Genomic DNA, 18177 nt, shown 5'->3' with positions numbered 1-18177 from the left:
TGAAGATGCTAATCTTAGGCGCTACGAGTAATTGGCGGGTTAAATTTTGGCGAATTTGCAGCAAATCACCAAATTCGCCAAAGTTTCCTTCTATACGGCAGCTAACTATGCATGTTACCAGTATACTGCTAACTGTAGTGTAATAAACACTCATTTGAATTCCAATTACATGTTGTTTATTTATCAGTCTCTATAGTATGTTCATGTTGAGCTGAATCCTGAAAAACAGCTAAAAATTGAAAGTGGATTTTTTCTCAACAGAGTTAACATTTCAGCCAACCAGATGATTATTGATAACGGCAAAGGTGTCAAAAAATAAACACATACGGTTTGGCTCCATTACAAGTTCGGGAAAGAGTTGTAATGGACACTGTACTTATATGGCTTCCCCATAGGAAATGTATTGTGAAAACTTTGATTGGCCGTAAATATTATGTCAAACATTTGAACAACAAGATTTCAAAACATTTTTAGCGGGTCTAGCAGCACTACAAATGAGCCAAATTTCAAGATCGTGTGTAGTTGCATCCATGAGTTGTTAAATGTTTTTGAGGATTCAGCTCAATGTGAACATACTATAGAAGTGGCAATTCTGAATCTACATGACATGTGATTGGGGCACACCACAGTACAGTTTAACCGTAAAGTAAATCATCTGGATTGCAACCCCAGAAGCTCTAATATAATATGTAGATTGATTAAAAGTGGAGCTATATAGCAACTATTCTCCAAAAATTGATTCACTAGGAAACCAAAATTTTCTGGTCACTCAGTTATACTGTGTTTATTCCAGGTCATCCCTTGTGGAAGGAAATCCAGAGTCTGAAGTGATGTATGGTGCATTTGAGTTGTCTATAAGACCTATAAAAACAGCCATTGTTATACTGTAAGGTGCACCTGATTGTGTACGTGACTGCAGTATTAAAGTAACTGACTACTCTATTAGAGTATCTCAATCTTGAAAAGGGTTATAGTAACAGTAACCCACTACCCCACAAGATGATTTTTGGCATGTGTATTACTTTAGGAGGTTTTAAAACCACTGCAGCTTTCCTGTATTCACCACTGGGTAGTATTATGAAAATATCCAGAGGAACTTTATTCACTGAATTCGAGTTAAAAGAAGACTACAGATACATAGTTAGATAATCACACAGCACTGTGTTATACAATATTCGTATTTACAAACCTGAAGTTTCTCGAAAATCAGAGTAATAATCTGGGGATATTTTAATTGACTGGCAACGGAAGACACTTCTCCTTCTACCACAGATAAGATCTAGGTCAATATGTGGGTTCAAGCATACAGGACATGGAATACAAGGAATCGGTTCTTCTAAAGATTTGGCCACAGCATGTAAAGAATTGAGTATGTTTTGGCGAAATTCTTTAAACAGTTTTAATCGCTCTTTAATGCCATCAACCCCGACAGTTCCACTTTCATCTGGAGAAAACACCAACCAAATGCCCTCTTTGTGTTTATGAAGAATAACATAGTAGAACTGATCCTCTCCTAAAGCAAGTTTGCAGTGATATCTGGTTAACCTGTAAAATAAAATTTCACAAGGTCAAAACAAACAAAGGCTGTGATGCTGAAAACCCTTTATTGTTGTACAAACTTGTAAATATGTACAAATATACCGTATTGCCTCGAATTATGGCCGGTCCGGATAAATGCCTGGTCTCGTTTAGTCACCCTGGTTGATAACAACGTGACCACCATAAATGCCAGTTTGTAGTATTCATAGCTTTAATAGACATCATTTACTATCAACTGAAACCTTTGTTGTGTCAACAGAAACCTTTTATAGCAATAAACCTCAGATTTAGTGCTACTTTTGGACGAGCAATACGTGCTTTTAAAGAAATAAATGCCCCAGCCATAATTCGAGGCAATACGGTAATCATACAGAATGATAGTACTGTATACTAAGGACCACAAAGGTGTGGGTGTGACCCATGAAAAAAATACCCAAAAACCAGCCTCACTTTTCCCTGACGACAATGAGGCAGTATTGGTTAGGTAAAACTAAGCCCAAACAAGCTTTCAGATTGACCAGAAATACTTTCAACTAGTTACTACAGAATTTTTTACAAAAATTATTAAATAGAATTTCTACTGATTGACTGCCTGACTGATTGATGCCTTCAGACAAGTGTAACTCTAAGGCTATGGGCTTAATTTTTTCACTGTTCGATGTTGCTTCAGCCTGAGAGGTTCCTTTTGGCATACTGCAGTACATACAAAGCATTCTTCATTGACTTACCATGTGTCCCATTTATCTTTGCTGACAGTGAAGTGTCGATTTGGTGGTAGCACATAATGGCTTCCCTTTATAACAGAAATTGTCTGTATTTTTCATTGTGGCTACTTTGATTGCAGAGGTGCATTTTGAACAGTTCTTGATTCGTAATGCTGTTTAACAGGTTGAATATAGCTGACAACAAAGTGTAATGGATACTTCACTTTTCAGATGATAATTGGTAGCTGGGGCACTCAGCACCATTCTTTTGATGCAGTATGCATGGGTTCACCAGTCACAATAATTTTATTTTACAAAAAAATTAACAAACAAGTGCACAAAAAAAATTGGGATTTTCAACTAGAGTAGGGACCATAGCACATCCATAAAAAGTACTAAAACAAGCTGAAATGCACAGTAGGGATATAACACTTCTTATTGTTTTACTGTGATTTAATATTGTGCAATACTCCAGTACTTTTTATCAATGTGCTATGGTTCCTACTCTAGTTCTAATTGTTTGTGTACTTGTATATATATGTATGTATGTGTATGCAATACAGAAATTAGGGCATGCATTAATGAAACCTATAATTTACTTGTTACTAAAACAGGTCTAAAGAATGTTGATTTTCAATAAATATCGTTATTGCCACATAACAACACTTACCAGATCAATTGTTCGGATCTATCAGCATTTCTTTTAAAACATGTAGCCAGTACCTGTGAATAAACAGTAGTGGGCACGAAACCATCTGGAAAACGGAAATACACAATCCGCACATCTTTGTCTATCAAAAGTTGGTCACTCATTATTTTTTGAAATATGGGATCTGCTGAAGTCTACAAACATAAGAAATTTGTACATAACATTCTTGCAACTTCAAGCAACTACGTACCTCAGGAATTTCCTCTGGTAACATAGATGGAACTATGTACAATTTGTCCTTAGGCTTTCTCATTCTTGTATAATGCTTCATGCTATTTAGATAGATGATATCCTTGTCTATTTCAGCAACAAAATTAAAATTTTCAACAAAATCCATTGCTTGCTTTGGATTGATTTTGATACCGTGACAATACGATTCCTGCCATTTATTGAAACAACTGACCATGTGATCAAAAAATTCTTTGTAAAGTATGCCTGAATAAATGAGACAATCATACTGATTGTCAAGACGTGAACCAGACTTATTGAAAGGATGACCAACGATTACGTAAGCCAATAACTTAACAAGCCACTGGGGAGACAATACAATGACGTCTTGTAAAGATTCGATTGAGTGAAAGTGCAGGGCAATTCCTTTGCGGTGAAAATACCTCAATGCATGGTAAAACTTCTTACTTCCAAGATTTACTGGAAAGCCAGACACGCGAGCAATTGTATTAAAGTCAGATGTGGTAATTGAACCTTTATTGAGATCAAGGAGATGTTGCTCAATTTTTATATATGCCACAGGATTGCGCTGATTCAAAAGGTGCTGTGAAGCATCAACCAATGTTTCTTTAAGTTGCATAAAAATAGCTGGATCCCTGTCCTTATTACTTACAAAAAAGAGATATTTCTTCAAAGCTTCCATGATTCCATCATCACCATAGTTTCCAGCTAGCAACTTAGCAAAAGGTTTCCCATCAAAAGCTTTGGCTAACAGCCCAATAATCTCCTCCCTCTTCTGTTTGATTGCTTCACTGTTCCCAATCAAATCAATATGTGTAGCCACTAGAAAAATTGTAGGTAAATAACGAGATAAAGCATTCTTTGTACTTCTCTTATGACAGCATGAATAAATGGAGTTAAACCAATGACAGATAACGTCCAATCCTCTCATTTTTGGATTAATGGAATTCTCAGTATACCCATCACTTCTTGGCTGAGGGACACTACAAAGATCTCGTGAAGCATCAAAAACAATGACAGCAATGTTTTCTTCAGTAAGGAAGGGAGAAAGCAAACCATGGTAGACTGTTTGTCCAGACACATCCCAGATGGCCACATTTATTTCATTTTCACTAACTGGTGAAAACAGTTCAAGTCCTTTCAAATCAGCATCACTCAGACATGGTAGCTCTTCTTCATTAATGAAAGGTAAAGCAAGTCTTGCACTACTGACTGGTTGAGCTACATTATCTGCTGGCGTAACTACAATGGTAGGAAATGGCTCCTCATTGTGCTCAGGAGTGGATGCTCTACTGACAGGTTCATCGCAACCTGGGGTTTCAGCTTCACCTATAAGTTTTTTGATAGCTGTGGCCTTTAATTTGGTGTAAAAGTCTTTTTGAAGCTTCTCAAGAACCTGATCGCTTTTCAACCGTGACCAGTTTGTCAAAAAAATTTTGCAAACATTGACATCTGCCCCCTGTGTGGCTCCATGGGATTTAAAATCTTCACCAAGCAAAGATTCTATAAGACAAGTTTTACCAGCATTTTCTGTCCCAACAAACAGAATTCTCACACTAGATGTTTTAGCCTTTCCTTCCTTTAAAGCTAAAGAATATGCTTCCATTTCTTTAGATTCAGTTGATTGCACATCTGTAAAAATCAGTATAGTATACCTAGTAACTGTGCCTTGGTATAGTGTACAGTACAGTATGTTATAGTTAAAGCACTGCCGCGATTGTGTATGGAAAATATAACATGAGGGTGTGTGTTGAGAGGCTAATACAGCATGAGGAGAAGCTGAGTCTGAGTGGTGTATTTGCCTCGAGACCCCCTAAGTGGTGTATTTTTTGTACACACAAGTACAGGCAGTGCTTTAAGTGTTCTATTGTATTCCCTGATCGTCTTGCTTGGAGCAGTATACTTGAATCGCTTCAATTTTCAGTAACCAGACTGTTGTCGTATGATCTATTTGCAGTGGTAGAATGAACTGGTAGTTGGCTAGTTTTAGCATTTGACATCACGCACATGATACATTGTGCTGTCTACGTGGGGTTGTTGCTTCAATTCTCTGTAATTAGACTATCAGTAAGTGTTCATGTAATCTATTTCTAGTCATAGAGCCAAGTGGTAGGATTAGTCTGGCTAGCTTTAGCTGATCAATCGTGCTGTCTGAGTGGGGTTGTTATCGTAAAACTCCTTACATAATTGTTCTGCATAACTATACTGTATGACTCATACAACTATGTAGCTAATTGGTACAGTATGGAAAATACAGTATGCGGCAGCACTTTGATCCTCCCATGCAAAGTATAATGTAGTATATTTAGGTATTAGTAGAGTTGATTTTTATTTGAAGTCAATCAGTAATTTTAAGATATGATCATTTGTATTAGCCGTAAAATTTTATAAAGTTACCTTCCCATTGGCAATTTACACCTCAAGAGCAGACAAACTCAAAGAACTTATGACTAATGGGAGTGATATCATAGATATTAGAACACCTGGGTTGAAAACTGTTTTCGTGGACCCAATGCACACTGTAGTTGTGACATAGGCACTCTTGAAACAATCCTTGTTATCCACGCTAGGAAAAATAATTACTTTTGGATGCTGAAAAGTTGCCATAGAACCTGAAATTCGGTGAGTTATCCACATGGTTAGTCATATTATAACCTGTTGTACATATTGGTCTAGTTTTTGTACCAAAAAGGTGCATATTTGAGTTTTGAAAAAAATTCATCAATTTTTGTGTATTTTCTCTTTCAGTGGAGGTAGCGAAAATTCTAAAGTGTTTTATGTCACAAATTTAGCTGTACTGGTGCGCTATTTAACAGTGATACTATACTGTGATTAGAATTTTTAGAGGTGTTATAGTAACAAATTTGTGACTTATGGTAAGTTTTTAGCCAGTCGTATCGCTTTTTCTATTTCACTATAGTATGTTCACGTTGAGCTGAACCCTGAAAAACAGCTAAAAATTAAAAGTAGATTTTTTCTCAACAGAGTTAACATTTCTGCCAACCAGATGATTATTGGTAACAGCAAAGGTGTCAACAACAGACACGTATGGTTTGGCTCCATTACAAGTTCGGGAAAGGGCTCTAATGGACACTGTATTTATATGGCTTCCCCATAGGAAATGTATTGTGAAAATTTTGATTGGCCATAAATATTATGTCAAACATTTGAACAACAAGATTTTGAAATATTTTTAGCGGGTCAAGCAGTACTACAAATGAGCCAAATTTCAAGATCGTGTGTAATTGCATCCATGAGTTATTAAATGTTTTTGAGGATTCAGCTCAACATGAACATACTATAATGGGCATGAAACTAACCACACAAGATTATTTTGAGTTGCTGAGGTGATTGCCTGTGATAAAATACACCATGTTTTGAGTTGGTGTCTGTAGTAGATTAAGAACAACAGACCATTCATTGGTATCTTGCCAATCTTCCTTGTGTATGGACCTTAAATGTGTGCCATTCTTTTAGAAACAAGTTTGTTTTAATGGTACCACAATATTTAAGGATGTGAGGTAAAGAATTTTGCATCATGTTAAGTTGTTAGTTCAAAATTTCATTGTAATTAACCTGTTGTAAATTTGAAGGTGATAATGATTATATGGTTAGTGTACCATCAGTACTGCTGAAAATATGTACAAATAAGAAGGGTAAGGAATAATTTTAGAGTTGCACCGATAATCGGTTGAATTATCGGTAACAACCGATATTAGCTAATTTTACAAGTATCGGTATCGGCTACGAAGCGGAATAACTTGCCGGTTAACCGAAACCCACAATCAATCGTTAAGTTGACGACAATGAACAGGTGAAAGTAAAGAAGGTGGTGAATGTAGCAGTAAGTGGTTTGTTGTAACTGTTTTGTAACTATTTGAGTTTGTTTGTTTGCACAAATGTGGTTGCAAGGCTATAGTAGGCTGTGTATATTTATCGGCCGCCCACGCAATTAGTTGATCACTCTTCACAAAGAGTCTGTAGTCCCACTAAAACACTGTTTGATTAGCTGTTTTATAACTACTTGGCTTCCTTTTCCATGAAAGGAGATAGTAGCAAAACTGTGTAAAACATTGTAAAAGTCGGCCGCCCACGTAATTAATTACATTGATTACATTATCATTACAAATGCAGTTTATACGCATAAACTTTAGGTGATTTTCTGCTCCTCCTCCTCTGTTCTGAAGAAATGAAGAATATCGGTAAATATCGGCATATCGGTTACAGGAATAGGCAAATAATCGGTATCGGCAAATGTGAAAAAATGCATATCGGTGCAACTCTAAATAATTTAACTGTTGCGAATGTTGAAGTGTTGATCGTTCGGTACATTAGTCTGACCATTGTTCCAAAATTTTGTGGCACAATCATGTCCATGGTAATTTTACTATACTAACCTTTTAACTGGTTTTTATATTGTATCGTATAGTTGCATTGTTTAAAAACAACTGAGTTGTGAAAAGGGGTCTGGCCTTTGAAAGCCCGGGTGAATAAAGCTGTGCACCAAGAGAAATTTGACAAAAGTAAAGCAGTGCTGACTCTGTCTGGGTGGTATAGGCTTAAGTTCCAGTGGTTGTAGAACAAACAGCTAGTTGTTAGTTTGCCTGGTTAATTTTCAATTAACTATGTTTAAATATGTAGTGTAAGAGACCGCAAGTCGCACACTTTTTACATAGCCACTCATAACTGGCCTTGTTTGACAATTTTCAAAAATTGATAATGTACAAGCCAAAAAGTAAGTAAACTATACTGTGCCACAAGAAACTTACCTCCCATCAAGCAGGGCCTGAGGACAGTAGTTACTGACCACCATCTGCATTTTGAAGGTGCGTATCATATAGAAGTGAGAACTGCACGACTTATTGTGGTGCACAACCTTTTATGGTCCCTTATGCTATATGCATTGAGTTGGGATAACTGGTTACTTTGTAACTAAGTTACGTAACGGATTACTTTTAAAGTAACTAGTAATATAACTAGTTACTTGCTTTGTAACTAGTAACTTGTAACTAGGAGTAATTTTCTGAAAAGTAACTAAGTTACAATAGTAACTAGTTACAATAGTTACATTGTAACTATGAATAATTATGCTTTAAAAGCAAGAGCACTTCAATTTTTGTGCCATATATGCTACAGCCACATTAAGTAGACAGATTCTCTGTACTGTTCTCTATGATTCAGCTTGAGTAACAGACGTAGCATTAATTAAAACTGACCTGAAAGAGCAACAGAATTGTTATTTTAAGTGCACATATGTATTGCATCCCTTAATGATACATTTCTGAGCAAAATTCATGTTACAAAAGCTAAAAACAAGTCATAATTTATACTACGAAAGTAACTAGTAACTAGACTACTTAGTTACCTTTTGAAAAGTAACTGTAACTGTAACTAAGTTACATGGGATAAAAGTAATGTGTAACTAGTAACTAGTTACTTTTCTGAAGTAACTACCCCAACTCTGCTGGCATGTACACTAAACAAATACGTACCACATAAAGTAGGTGTTGTGTTTCTTGTGTATTTATTAATCAACTTATTGTCGTATTTAGTGGATAATTGTGGGTTACATTTAATGTTGTGTAGAATTGTGCTTGTGTCAGCAAGTACATAGAGGAGTGTCAGCAAGGAGAGGATGTAACGTTAAGTCATCATCATCTGATTCAAGTATGTCTGTGGCGTGTACTTAATGGAGATGGATTAAGGTGTTCAATCAAGACTTGGGTAGCAACTGCAGTTGTCAGAAGAAAATGACTTCTCCATAGATTGTATGACTCCCCTTGTGGGAAAGTGTGTTCGTGGTTGTGTATGAACCTGTGTGGTAAAACATCATTGTAAAAGAATGGATATGGATAGCGCATGAATTTACTAGGACCAATTTTCTGAAACAGTCATTGACTGTTCATTTACTCAGACGTGCAATGAAAGTGACCTTCCGTCAATTACTCTAATAGAACACACAGTTGGTGGCAAAATGTTCAGTCATCCATCTTCGAAAGTAGTGCTAGTTGTCTAATGTGGCTGGCTTCCAAATTAAATCGTGCACCTAAAGAAATATTTCTATTCCTTCGCCAGTACATGAAATAGCTGTGCATTTGGTCCTTCCTGAAGCTTGACCTCCACACTTCCGAATGTTTCAACGTGCGAAGTCCATTTCCAATCCCGGTCTGTTAAGTAATATAATATCTAATCCAAAACAGCCAAGCTGTAAAAAAAGAGTGCGGCCCTGAGAAAGGCTATGGTGAAAAAAGATGTGAAATCCAAGGTGGCGGCCAAGAAATGGCTGTGATGGTAGGTTAATGGTAAAAATTTTAATAACGACAATTCAGGTGAATTTTGTGCCAAGACCAAGCGGCACCAAATTAACCTGAATTGTTGTTATTAAAATTTTTACCATTAACCTACCATCACAGCCATTTCTTGGCCGCCACCTTGGATTTCACATCTTTTTTCACCATAGCCTTTCTCAGGGCTGCACTCTTTTTTTACAGCTTGGCTGTTTTGGATTAGATTTCACTTCTTTTTGTATTTGTATACCCCAAAGCCGGCCTATGGCCGGCTTTAGGGCTTTTTAACCTGTCATTTTTTCTTTACTACAGGAAGAAGAAAAGATGAAGCAGGGTGATTTCTTTGTAGCTAACCTCTCTGCAAGGTGATCCTTCTAGCTGATCTCTCTACCGGATGACTTGTTTGTAGCTGAACTCTCTACAGAGTGATTTGTTTGTAGCTGAACTCTCTACAAGGTAACTTCTTCTAGCTGATCTTTCTACAGGGTGATTTGTTTGTAGCTGAATTCTCTACAGGGTGATTTGTTTGCTGCTGAACTCTCTACATGGTAGTTTCTTTGTAGCTGAACTCTCTACAATGTAACTTCTTCTAGCTGAATTCTCTACGGGTGACTTGTTTCTAGCTGAACTCTCTACAGGGTGATTTGTTTCTAGCTGAACTCTCTACAAGGTAACTTCTTCTAGCTGATCTTTCTACAGGGTGATTTGTTTGTAGCTGAATTCTCTACAGGGCAATTTGTTTGCTGCTGAACTCTCTACATGGTAGTTTCTTTGTAGCTGAACTCTCTAAAATGTGATTTCTTCTAGCTGAACTCTCTACAGGGTGACTTGTTTCTAGCTGATCTCTCTACAGTGTAACTTGTTTCTAGCTGAACTCTCTACAGGGTGATTTGTTTGTAGCTGAACTCTCTACAATGTAACTTCTTCTAGCTGAACTCTCTACAGGGTGACTTGTTTGTAGTTGAACCCTCTACAGGGTGATTTGTTTGTAGCTGAACTCTCTACAAGGTAACTTCTTCTAGCTGATCTTTCTACAGGGTGATTTGTTTGTCTCTACAGGGCAATTTGTTTGCAGCTGAACTCTCTACATGGTAGTTTCTTTGTAGCTGAACTCTCTACAATGTAACTTCTTCTAGCTGAACTCTCTACGGGTGACTTGTTTGTAGCTGAACCCTCTACAGGGTGATTTGTTTGTAGCTGAACTCTCTACAAGGTAACTTCTTCTAGCTGATCTTTCTACAGGGTGATTTGTTTGTAGCTGAATTGTCTACAGGGAAATTTGTTTGCAGTGAACTCTGTACATGGTAGTTTCTTTGTAGCTGAACTCTCTACAATGTAACTTCTTCTAGCTGAACTCTCTACAGGGTGACTTGTTTCTGGCTGATCTCTCTACAGGGTGACTTGTTTCTAGCTGAACTCTCTACAGGGTGATTTGTTTGTAGCTGAACTCTCTACAAGGTAACTTCTTCTAGATGATCTTTCTACAAGGTGATTTGTCTGTAGCTGAATTCTCTACAGGGCAATTTGTTTGCTGCTGAACTCTCTATACATGGTAGTTTCTTTGTAGCTGAACTCTCTACAATGTAACTTCTTCTAGCTGAACTCTCTACGGGTGACTTGTTTGTAGCTGAACCCTCTACAGGGTGATTTGTTTGTAGCTGAACTCTCTACAAGGTAACTTCTTCTAGCTGATCTTTCTACAGGGTGATTTGTTTGTAGCTGAATTCTCTACAGGGTGATTTATTTGAGCTGAACTCTCTACATGATGGCTTCTTTGTAGCTGATCTCTCTATTAGGCACCTTCTTCTAGTTAATCTGACTACAGGGTGACTTGTTTGTAGCTGAATTCCCTACAGAATAACTTGAAATGTAATATAACTGAGTAAATTATACATGCAGCTGAATGCTTTATTAGGGTGACTGTTCTATTAGAGTATCTCGATCTCGCATTTGCTGCACGTAGTTGCCTTTCGAATCATAACTCAATGATTTGTAATCCGATTCTTCTGTACTACTGCAAGAACTTTCTATGATGATTATTCCAGCTACATACTGATTTTCAGCTCGTTGCTCTAAGCGGTTTGCCTGATAGACACGAAAACTAATGGTTTTTTATTCATAAAAATCGATCGCGTAATTTTGACACAGGTTGGGTTTTGTGTCATATCTCCATGGTCTTTATCCCGATTCCTTTCAAACCACAAAAAGGCACTCCTACGATGGTTGCTCCATCTACATATCAATTTTCAACTGATTCCTCCAAGGAGTTTACCCTGTAGGCGTGACAGACCTTCTACCTTATTTTACGCAAATAATCGGTCATAACTTCATCGGATTCCTACCAAAGTTGGTACGAAGATCCGCCTTAATCAGTCAAAACGCAACCCCCCTGAAACGGAAATAGTTTATTTTCACCGGAAACTAAAAATGGCGTTCTAGACCAGTGGTGGATTTTTAAGGTTTTCAACCATTCCGGACTTGACTGATAGACAGTAGTAAAAGAAATGAAAGGTGTAACTGTATGTAAGTTTTCCTGTGTTATAAAATTCGCGAAACTTGACGTTGTGTTTCCAAACTCAGATGACAGTTATAATATCGCGAATCTTTGACTTGCTTGTGGAGTCGCAGTGGGTAGTACAAGCCTCGTTTTATCATAACACTTTGGTCCTATGCATAGGCCTTCTATGTGGAAAAGATTAACCATTTGCGTACTTTTATATGGAAGTGTACTGCACTTTTATGAGCACGTACATAATGGATTGCAGTATTGGAGCTTGTAACTTAGCCTTTCCATGCAAGATTCTAGAATATAACATAATCATTATTGTTCAGCTGATTAATGATGATTAGTTTGTATTCAAATACCTTAGATATCTACCTTTGTAACTATAAGCTATATAGATTATATAATACAAATAATGCTAAGTCACTATAGTATTGTTAAACAAGTTCAGAAATTTCAAAATCATCAGTGACTACTTCTGTTTGCAGGGTATCATCATCTGAGTCCACATCGAAGTCATTGTCGCTACTACTACTGCTGTTGTCACTTTCAAAATTACTGTTGTCACGGGAATTATGGGAATTGTCAGTGCGTACATTTGTGCAACCTAGGCACAAGCATCCTGGACCACAAAAGCTGTTTTTCTTTCGGCATCCACAAATGTGAGTCTTGCACCCCTTTTTACAACTGCACCCCTTAAGTAAAAAATCTATACTACGTTGGATTTTTTGCTGTACCTCACTTGATTCCCAATCAATTGTATAGGTGCCATCAGAGAATCTCCAACCGGACTGTTCTGGAGGAGGAAGAGATGAATAGATATCTGGAAGAAATGAATTCCTCCACATTTCTACTATCCAACATGTACGTAGCCAGTGCCTCCATAAAGATGTATAAGATGGCACTTTCTCATCCTCAGTAATGATTCTAATATTGACTGCAGACTGTATTTCATGAAGCCACTTCTTATGCTTTGCTTCTGGATCCAACGATCCCTCTAGTGAATTAAACAGATGCTTTGGTGTTCCGTGACCATATTGTGATGTAAAAGCTGATAAATGTTTTTTTTAAATAGCTGGTGCCTACCAATCTAATAAAAGCCAAAAATCCATCATCTTTATTACTTGGCAGAGTCTTGTGTAGGCAACCTATGAATTCTGCATACTGATAAAAGTTATTAAGTATAGTTGCCTTCCCTAGTGATTTGAAGAACGATAGAAAGTCACACCCAGTGCAAATAAACAAAACCTGTAAAATTTCAGAAATATTGTGGCTTGGTAAGGTAGCTAAGTCAGGATCGTTTAGCAGTGCTGTTTGTAGATTGTTTAGGTATAAATACTTCCTTTCAGTTGCATGAAAAACATTCAGTTGGATTACATATTGTTTGGTGTCTCTGTTTAGTAAACCTAAACCTATGTTATATGTGTCAGTGTCTGGAGAATGAATCAGTATTTTGTTGGCACATGATTGGCATGCGTGTCTCCATATCCTATTATCAGCCTCTTCTGCATTGGATCGATATGTAGTTGTTAGTTCAGGAACTAATTCATTGGCAGACAAAAGGATAGCATCATTCTCATTTGCTCCTGAGAAACATCCAGATAAGATTAACTTTTGGGTTCCCCTTAGTAATAATCTACCTTGCTGCAGTAAAAAAAGTCCTATTGATTCTATGATGGAACGCTTACATTCTCTGCAGTCTAAATAGTCCTGCCATCTAGGTGGTGTATTGGTGGTTGGGGAAAAAGTACAATGTTGATGTTCAGTGTTTGTTTTGTTGTATCGTCTACGATGTTCAAATGCTTTAGGGTTGAAATCCCTTCTTCCGGGCTTGTCAAATATTAAATGTACTTCCTTAGTTCCTGCTTTATAGTACTGAATTATGACCTGGTTAAAAAGTAATAAACTGTAATCTTGTATTGTTTTGTTTCGTCATAATGGTTTAATGTTGATTAAAAACATAGCATCTAGTAGTACAACTTGTGGTGTCCATGGTGGACAGATAGTAAAAACTGGTGGTTCTGTTGTTCTGTAACGACTCTGTAGTTTGTCTGTCCAGTAACTTTTGCTGCCTTTATGAGGATGACCTTCTTCATCTGCAAGAGCTCGTGGGTACAATGAGTACTGCATATCATCATCAACGATGTCAGATTGTGAGTTATGCTTACACCATGCCAACTGTCTACGCATACATTGTAACATTTGTTTGAAATCTTTTTCTTTGTGGCTTGATCTTGTCTTCTTGGGTTTATCTATCTTCATTGTTAGTATTCTCTTGCGTCGGACCGGTGCATTAACAGTACTTGGTTGTTTCAATATATAATACTTTACATATGTTTCAAAAGACTGGTTACCTATTTGTCGACAGTTTAACATATCAGTTGCTTGTTCTGTTGTTGCTTTTTGTCCTGTAAATACATTAAGTATTCCTCTGTTGTTAGTAGTCAGTTGTAGTTCAAATAGTTTGTTGGTTTTAATTGCTGTGCACATTTGTATGATGTTCTCTTCTTGCTGCTTAGTTAATGGTGTGGTATCTGTAATGGTGTTGGTCTGTGCGGCTACTTTACCTTTCTCAGGAAATAACTGTTCTTCTAGGTTCTTATAAATCTTAATTCTATCATTGTGAAATAGTGTAGTCTTCTGTATGTAAGCATCAGTGGGGCGCACAACAGCAGCCTTTAGGTCTTTATTTATGCACATTTCATGCGCCTCATCAAGTGCTACTGCGTGCCACTTCTGTCCTGTAATGTTGACTGTAAACCCACCAGACTGTAAGCATGTTAAAATTGATCCAGGATATTTTTGGATATCTGCCAAGTGATGTGGAATTATTCTTTGGTATGTAGTGTGGTCAAATACTCCAAACAGAGGGGCCATCAATTTAGGCTAGATATGCGCATGTCCCAGTTGCTACCTCTAATTGCTAAGTAGAGACTAATGTAGCAGTAGCAATCGTGAAATAAAAATTGCACCCATAATTTCCATGTATCGTCCATTTGTTGCTGGGCAAAATTAAGAAACTTATTGTATACATTAGAATCATTTAGTAATTGTTTGATTCGTAAAGCTATACTGTCTGTTGTTTGGTTTTCTTGTATAGCAGTGGCTATAATACACCTAGCACTTTCAACAATATTCTTTGAATCAGTGTTTGTAATGTACACATTTAACATTTCTCTGTACAGAGCTTCCCAAACGTGCAGTAAAAATCGGTGTGTGCGCTTAAAGTTACTGCAACCTTCCAGTGAAGTAAGTGTTGCACCCTGAAAACCTGATGCCTTAGCTAGCTCCCTTAGGCCAGCGTTATAATATAGCTTCATAAGAACTGGTTGAAAATTCTTTAATATGTGCCAGTCACCAGGAAAAATCAATAGTTTATCTAATGCCTTACCGTACGTAGTTTTTATGTTCATTAAATGCTGGTACGTTTTTCCATCCCCAACAAGCACTATCCAGCCTTCTTGTACTTTTTCTTCAAACTTTTCTAACACTTCCTCTGCTACCAAAGACATTGTTTTGTCACTATCAGGGTTTTCATTGATCAATTCCATATAGTGTACACGTGAAGCTTGTAGTTGAATAGGAAAACTTGCATTTAAAAAGTACCGCATGTCTCTCAAAATGGTGGCTTCATTGGAATGTTGGTAAAGTGAACATTTTTGAAATACATACATTAACATATTTTCTTTGAGTTCCTCTTGTTTTTTGTGTTCGTTTACATTCTCAAAAAAATTGTTAAGCGTTAATGTTGTTACAGGTGGCTGTCCAATCAAGTTAATCCCTACAGACTGGGTATCTGACAACCGGCTCTCCAGGCTACTTTCACTAATGGATTTTGTTAGATCTCTTGGTGTAACTGTTCTCATTCGTTTCGGTCCAACTTTACCCAACTTATGTGGAGAGTTACCTGGAGATGATGATCTCCTTCGATGTTGAGTGTATGTCAGTGGCTGTGGTGTGTCTTCTATAGTAGGTTGTGGTGTCATAACATTGTCTTCCATGGCTATAGGATGGTAAATAAGTGATGGATCTGGCTGTACAAGTTGTAAGGTAGTACCATGATAGCTACGATTTTGATCTCCACAGTATACTGCTGAATGGCTTTTTAGTATATCAAAATTATCGACAGATGCTATTGTAAATACATTGCTGTTCAGCTCGTCCCATACATCTTTACACCGTCTACTTTCTGCATGTTGGGTAACACATCTGTCATGTGTATCTGATGAACTTGTACACCCTAGTCTGTTCAGTATCTTTAATAGATGACGTGATCCAGAACAAACTTCTACTGCATCAGCAAGGATGTTGTGTATTGGTGTTGGCTGTTTGGGGTTTTTACAAAAAAGCAGTAGACATAGTATAAAGTAAATGTGAACCTTTTTAACATGGCTGCTTAACTGTCCTTCTGAGGCACTTGTTTCTTGCCTTGTACTTACCGCTGATGTTAAAAATTGTACCAGTAAAGAGTTTATATTGTCTAAGTATGAGTCCACATTAAAGTACAATAAACTTTCATCTTTTGATAACTTCTTGGATTCTTCTTGCAGTAAGCGATTCACAATTTTGCTTGCCTTGTAGAGTATTAGTTTATGTCGTTTCGTGCTCAAGAATAGTAGCGTGAATTGTTTCATCATCATCAACATGCATGTTACTGTTACTTAGTGCCCATGAAAGACTAGTCAGTATGTCTCCTTCCTTACGATACAATATTGTTCCAAACCTCTTGTGTATGCATTTGTATGACATGTGTTGGTTAAGGTATAAAATCAGCTGGTTAAGGAGCCAGCGTGAACTAAACTTAACAGTGCTTTCTCCAACCTCCAGGATTGGTGACGGTGTTGGCTTACTTCCTGCTAGTGCCTGTGAGTGTGTGTCCAGAAATACATTGCACACCCATGGAAGAAGCACTGCTTTCTGGTGTATCAAATGTTCAGCCACAAATATGACTGCATTCAAAATGGACTTGTAAGTATGTTTGTTCCTTTATCATTAACAGCGGATGCTCATTCATGCATTTTGTCCTGTAGTGTATCATTTGACCCTGCATTGCCTGGGTTCCTCATTTCTTTTAGTATGTTGTTATGTAGCTTATAACAACTGTGGCACAGTATGTCTTGTGGGGTAATATTGATATCACTATCTATTGTTTTCCTCAAGTGCTTGGTTACTTTTCCTGAATCAGGACTGTGTCGGTTGAAAGTTTCACCTGCCTTAGGGCCGGCTCCACATGATTTACAAATTTCCTTGGGATGGAATACATTATATGCATAGCAGTAGCATTTTTAACACAGCACAACAGTGCTCTCAAGACTGTGTATAGATTAAACAAGGCCTTAATCTCATTTAGTGGTGCAAATGATGGTTTTATTAACCTTTCACACTCCAAATTGGCACAGATTGGATTACCACACCTTTTATTAATATCTGGGGGTGTCCTGCAGGTGCTGACCCTTTTCCACTTAGGCACATAGCCATCATTATTACAGTACCTCTGTGCTGCTTCCTACAGATCCATTCCTCACTTTGTAACTTTGATCACAGTGTTGTGTGATGAAGCTTTTTACTTGTGCTCCAACCTTTTTGTATTGTGACATTGTACTGTCTTTCCCCCCACAGAGACAGCACTGCTTATCATTTCTGGCTGCACTGGAGCATGGTGATGAGTGGTTGTCGCCAGATACTGGAGACTTGGAAGTCATAGAAGATGCAGACTTGGAAGTCATCAAATTGACCTGGTTTTTTTTGTAAAATTTTTATCAACTCTTGTAACAGTGGGACACATTATTTAACTATACTATAGGCTAGTATAAACATTATTGTTGCTAACAATGTTTGAAAATACTGTATGCAATGTATAATACAAAAGTGTACCAAGCTTGAATGCGGTACTTACCTTTTTAAAACTCGGCGATGTAGCTACCTTGCGAAAGCAGCTTTGTTGCTAATTAACTACCACGTGTTAGAACGATGATGTAACGTTATGTACGTAGAATTACGTATGGATCAAGGCTTTCATAGGCAAGTTATGATGACGCTAGTGACGGTTGCGGACTTAGCACGTATGGTATTTAGAAATTTTATTTTAATGGCGTTAGCAAATAAAACTGACGAAATACGCGTTTTTTGGAGAGGTTGTGTTTTGACTGTAATGAGCCCTTTACGTGTGCCAAATTTCAGCCCAATCCGAGCACACATTCGTGTTTTATGGCGAATTTTGCAAAGTGTGCGAAATGAAGAAGAAAA

General features: G+C 37.4%; 1 protein-coding gene and 1 long non-coding RNA gene across 3 annotated transcripts in view; one reads left to right on the top strand and one right to left on the bottom strand.

Moving 5' to 3' along the window:
• Positions 1 to 18177, bottom strand: part of LOC136256642 (uncharacterized) — a 41131-nt gene that overhangs the window by 9734 nt on the left and 13220 nt on the right. Inside the window, exons 3-5 of the mRNA XM_066049618.1 lie at positions 3143 to 4773; positions 2914 to 3086; positions 1190 to 1545 (exon numbers count right to left, since the gene is read on the bottom strand). Coding sequence (XP_065905690.1) covers positions 1190 to 1545; positions 2914 to 3086; positions 3143 to 4773 — 2160 coding nt within the window. The remainder of the gene's footprint in view (positions 1 to 1189; positions 1546 to 2913; positions 3087 to 3142; positions 4774 to 18177) is intronic.
• On the top strand, positions 11832 to 17815 carry LOC136256124 (uncharacterized). 2 transcript variants are annotated; one of them, XR_010701335.1, is made up of 6 exons: positions 11832 to 11939; positions 12420 to 12593; positions 12697 to 12795; positions 12851 to 12931; positions 16759 to 16899; positions 17551 to 17815. It is a non-coding gene; the product is annotated as an uncharacterized lncRNA (long non-coding RNA). The 2 variants fall into 2 exon arrangements; XR_010701336.1 differs by lacking the exon at positions 12851 to 12931.

The sequence above is a fragment of the Dysidea avara genome, chromosome 5 (genome assembly GCF_963678975.1).
Source record: "Dysidea avara chromosome 5, odDysAvar1.4, whole genome shotgun sequence".
Taxonomy (NCBI): domain Eukaryota; kingdom Metazoa; phylum Porifera; class Demospongiae; order Dictyoceratida; family Dysideidae; genus Dysidea; species Dysidea avara.
The sequence above is the reverse complement of the archived record's forward strand: the minus strand, read 5'-3'. Positions and strand labels throughout refer to the sequence as shown.